The 5,255-nt window shown below is 34.9% G+C and overlaps 1 protein-coding gene across 1 annotated transcript; it reads left to right on the top strand.

Moving 5' to 3' along the window:
- Positions 1–616: 616 nt before the first annotated feature.
- Positions 617–5,040, top strand: LOC143536428 (putative polygalacturonase). Its single transcript, XM_077030417.1, has 5 exons — positions 617–964; positions 3,065–3,185; positions 3,274–3,448; positions 3,910–3,980; positions 4,309–5,040. Exons 1-5 carry the CDS (start codon positions 632–634, stop codon positions 4,947–4,949), a joined length of 1,341 nt encoding a protein of 446 aa, XP_076886532.1. The 5' UTR covers positions 617–631; the 3' UTR covers positions 4,950–5,040.
- The last annotated feature ends 215 nt before the right edge of the window (positions 5,041–5,255 follow it).

Here is a 5,255-nt window from a genome sequence, read left to right as displayed (position 1 = left end):
AAAAATGGTCTTTAATAACATACATAACATATGCTTGAGAGAGGTATTTTAGCATTTGAAGCTAAAACGTCATCATTTTAACTCTCATAACATCCTTTCATTTATGTTTTGAAATCTTATGTTAAAACACATATTAGAGTATTATATACACTTCCTTCCACCCATAATTACATGGCAATTTCACGTTTTGATTAGTATCGGAATTTGCTCATGTCTATAATTTTTGTTAACATTTATCGGAATTTAAAGTTAGTAGATGGTATTTTCACAAAATTAAAACCTTGAAGGTCATAAATAAATGACAAAACATAACATGGTGCCTCCTGTCGGTTGCTATCTATCTTCCACTCTCACGTCAAATATATAAGCAGCAATAATACTAGACCATCAGAGTAACCCCAGTACTCAAACAAGCAAACCAGCTGAGATTGTAAGTAAAACCTCTTAAATATACAATATTTCTTTCTTTCTTTCCAATACTATTATTATAACTTCTGACATTTCACATTGCAAAATCCCTAGATCTACGCAACAATAGCAATAATATTATTACTTTGCGATCTAATTATCCACTTTCCTAAATTTTAGGCAGTAAAATAAACCAGCACTGTGTGAACAACCGTTGTACGAAATGAACAACAGAGGAATGTTGACTCTAATTACGGTAGCAATAGTGTTCCTGCAATGCTACTGCGCGGCTGCCGGAGTTGTTACCTGCTCAGGAATCGTGCCGATGGCGTACCGGAGCGATAAGATATCCATAACTGACTTTGGCGGCGTCGGAGATGGAAGAACTCTCAATACGAAGGCCTTCAGAGAGGCGATTTATCGGATTCAGCATCTGAGGAGGCGAGGTGGAACGCTTCTGTACATACCGCCTGGTGAATATGTAACCGAGGCGTTTAACCTTACGAGTCGAATGACTCTGTATCTAGCTAGAGGTGCTGTTATCAAAGCTACACAGGTAATATGAATTACTTGTAAATGTGCTTCCAATTAGGGCTGACCCGAATGAATTAGAGAATATCTGAAAAACGAAAATAGACTCGAACCGACAAAACCGAATTTTAAATGGGTCGGTTATCGGGTCACTTTTTCCAAGACAAAAAAATAAAACCTTAACAACCCGACCCGAAAAACCAGAAACCTGAACATGTATTGTCTTCCTCTTTTTTTTTTTCTTCTCGATATGTTTTGGTTTGAAGTCTTTGTTATTTGGAACATTAAAGTATTGGAAGTTGCTAACAGCATCATATCATATTGTCAAATGATGTTTATTTTTTTAGTCACATGATTAATTTTGATGATATTTTGTGAATTTTTATTTTTTCATTTTACATCTAAACCCGAAGACCGAACAACCCCGAACTTTAAAATTGGTCGGTTATCGGGTGACCTTTTCCTAGCCAAAAACCTGAATCCCCAAAAAAAAACACTGAAGAACACCCCTACTTCAAATTTCTTGATTTTGTCAATTGATTATTGTGTGCTTTGTTGAGTTTTGTGATAACGATATCATTGATGCTACAAAACAAAAGGAAGATGAACTTTTGATGTTAGGGATGATTTAGCTTCACACATGAGACTGATCATACACCTATTTGTTATTATATATTTGGATTTGTTAGCTTACTATAGATTCGTGTCAGTGCAATATTATTATTAGTAGAACTGATATCCTAGTTTAATGCATTTTGAGTCAGAACTACCTATTTCTTTATTAGTGAATTGTGTTAACTACAAAGAACATAGATCTTGATCTACAATGTTTTTTTTTTTCATTAAACACCGTTGATTATATGTTCAGTATTCAAATTGTGAGATGATACTATTTAAATTAGATGTCCAAAAACACATTTATTTGCATTGTTGCAAATTGAAGCGAGTAATAATTAATAAAAAGGGTGGAGGATATTGTGTTTGATAGAATAATACTTTGCCCATCCAGATGAGTTAATTGGGACCCACGAACCCTAGAAAAAAGTAAACTTATTTTTGAAGAAGAAGCCATGGAACTATAGAAGATGATGAATGATAGTAAGTTTAATGGGCTCCCTATATTAGCATAGCATGTAGGACCATTTGCATGTGTATACATTTGTTGCATTCAGCAGAAATAAATATAGACAGCTATATAAAGGATGGCATTATTAGTTTGATACTTAGTCCCACCATTAAAACATCCTTCTTTTTTATTTTTAATGAATTATCCATAACTATGCCATGTGCTTTTTAAAGCGATATATTATACCGTTAAAGTTGATTGTAGTCCACAGACTTTCTTAACACTTTGATGGATTAATTCTTGTAAGCATTTGATGATTTGTGACTTTTACAAAAGCTAAATGTATATTTGAAAATGAAATAAGTATTACCAAAGTTTGCTTCCTTAAATATAATATACTATATTCCAAGCTTGTAAACGAACCGAACGAATACGAACGGGGCTTGTTCATGTTCGCTCGCTTATGTTTAACCGAACAAACTATATAATAGTACGTAAATTATAACATAACTTGTCATAATTATGCTACGTGAGCCCTTATTTACTTTTCTCGTTTCTCTTCACTTAATATATAAGTTTGTTTCCGGATTCACGTTTTTCTTTTAAAGTGTTTACATTTAAATGGATGAATTTTCTTGTTCATGTTCGTTTGTTAAGAAAATGAACATCTTCGTGTTTGTTTATATTCTAAGTGAACATAAACGAATGGACATAAATGAACGTAAATAAACGAAGATTAACGAACACAAATGAATGTAAATGAACGAGGAAAATGAGCTTGCACTCGCTAGCCATTAGGTAAACAGACACAAACAAATGAACATAAATGAACAAACATAACAAGCGTAATTGAACAAACATAAACGAATCTTCATGGACATAAACAAACATAACACGTGTTCATGCTATTTCATTTAATTAAATTAACAAAAATTTCTGTTCATGTTTGTTCCTTTATTAAATTAACGATGTCCCACCAAACAGTTCACTGAACGTTCGATTCATTTACATGCTTAATTACAATGGTTTTTACGATCTATTATGCTGTTCATGATTCAGGTTACATCAAACTGGCCTCTAATTGATCCGTTGCCTTCTTATGGAAGAGGGAGAGAACGTCCAGGTGGCAGGTATATGAGCTTCATCCATGGAGATGGTCTCCATGATGTCATTATTACTGGTATGCATTAATAACATAATTAAGATTGATATTGCATCAATTGCACTATTCTTTAAATATGATTTTGTTCTAAATGATAATTTATTAGGTGAAAATGGGACGATAGACGGGCAAGGTGATGTGTGGTGGAACATGTGGAGACAGAGAACCTTGCAGTACACCCGACCAAATCTTGTTGAGTTCAAGGATTCTCGAGGCATTATCATTTCTAATGTCATCTTCAAGAATTCACCCTTTTGGAACATTCACCCCGTATACTGCAGGTATCATGCAAACATGGTGAAAACCGAGTGTAATTTAGAGGTGGCAAAGTAACTGGTCAAAATGGGTTGGGTTGGGTTGATCCAAATACTTCTTACATTTTCTAATTACTTTTACCAGTATGTACCGTGTTAAATATGATTACAAAAAGTACCATGGTGTTATTTTGTTATATAAAAGTGATAATGTGAGGCTGTAAGCGGTAAACATATACCTTTTGTACAACTTTAGACCCTAGTATAGAGATACAACCATGGCCTAAATTGACACATTAAAATAAATGGGTTGAAAATGTTACTTGCAATAAATTTGAATGCCCCCAAAAATTTATAAACTGCCAACCTGCAATTCCTTTTGTCACAACGCCACATATCTGTGTACATATTGAGAATTATATTGAGCTAGTGAACGGTTTTAATTTTCTTTCCAACTTATTTATATATTTAATTTTGTCTATATACAGCAATGTTGTTATCCGATATGTCACAATATTGGCTCCACAGGACTCTCCCAACACTGATGGAATTGATCCAGGTACACGATATTAAAAAGAACACGATGTTTAATTATTTGTTACTGTAGATTCTCAGTAAGTTAACGGTTCGGTTTGAAACCTTGAAAACCGTCCAAACCAGTAAGTGTTTTGTCAACAATGTTCAAAAGCAGTTACTAACGATCTGAGTCACAATTTGACCTTAATTTTAAAATTTTAGTTCAAAAGCAATGGCAATCAATCATATCCTATCAAAAAAAAATATCATTTTGTAGTTCCTAAATCTTCATTAGTAACTATTTAATATTTCCTTCATTAAACATGGGTAACACACGGGTTTCTAACCTAGTTAATTATATATTGATATAGATTCAAGTTCCCATGTTTGCATAGAGGATTCCTACATATCAACTGGAGACGACCTCGTTGCTGTAAAAAGCGGATGGGATCAATACGGAATCGCATATGGTCGCCCCAGTAACGACATCACAATTCGGCGAGTGACTGGGTCGTCTCCGTTCGCCGGAATTGCAGTTGGAAGTGAAACTTCTGGCGGAGTTACAAATGTAGTAGCAGAACACATAACCCTTTTCAACACCGGAATCGGAATCCATCTTAAAACAAACATCGGTCGGGGCGGGATCATAAGAAACATTACTGTTTCCAATGTTTACATGGAAAATGTACGTAAAGGAATCAAGATAGCCGGTGATGTTGGTGATCATCCTGATGAAAATTATAACCCGAACGCGCTACCGGTTATGAAACATATAAGGATTAAAAATGTGTGGGGTGTGAAGGTTCAACAGGCTGGTTTGATCAAGGGTTTGAAGGGCTCACCATTTACAGATATTTGTCTTGCTAATATACATCTAAGTGGGTCGACTGGTTCGAGAAATGGTCCATGGACGTGCTCTGATGTGAGTGGTGGTGCGGTTCAGGTTAGCCCGTCACCGTGTTCAGAGCTCATCAGCGGAAGTCAAACCAGTGTGTGCAGTATTCCTTTCTGAAATGTATGTTGTAATTTCAACTTTAGTTGAGTATTGTTGCAATTAATATATATAATTTGTTTGTATAATGTAGTGTTTTAAGGTTTGATTTATTGTTTTGTTCAGTTTTTTTTGTTGAGATTGAGATGCCAGTATTGTACGGGGTTGTTTAAAGATACAGCTAGCTAGTCACGGTAGACAATATTGTGTGTGTCACTGATAATCTTGTTTATTCGTTCTTCAAATGCTAAGACGTTGTGTCGCTTATTGGACCAAGTGTAGTGGAGGGGGTAGTTAATCAAAAGGACCACCACGTAGGCTTGGGGG

Source organism: Bidens hawaiensis, unplaced genomic scaffold, assembly GCF_021521415.1.
Source record: "Bidens hawaiensis isolate Kalapana, Puna unplaced genomic scaffold, B.hawaiensis_p1.1 tig00010808_1, whole genome shotgun sequence".
NCBI classification, from domain to species: domain Eukaryota; kingdom Viridiplantae; phylum Streptophyta; class Magnoliopsida; order Asterales; family Asteraceae; genus Bidens; species Bidens hawaiensis.
Note: the sequence above shows the minus strand (reverse complement) of the source record. Positions and strands in the feature narration are given on the sequence as shown.

Bases quoted from the DNA above. Each gene is read 5' to 3' on its own strand.
- LOC143536428 (XM_077030417.1), top strand. From the start codon at position 632: ATGAACAACAGAGGAATGTTGACTCTAATTACGGTAGCAATAGTGTTC. The intron at 965-3,064 runs GTAATATGAATT...TTCATGATTCAG, and splicing joins CTGTTATCAAAGCTACACAG to GTTACATCAAACTGGCCTCT. The intron at 3,981-4,308 runs GTACACGATATT...ATATTGATATAG, and splicing joins CACTGATGGAATTGATCCAG to ATTCAAGTTCCCATGTTTGC.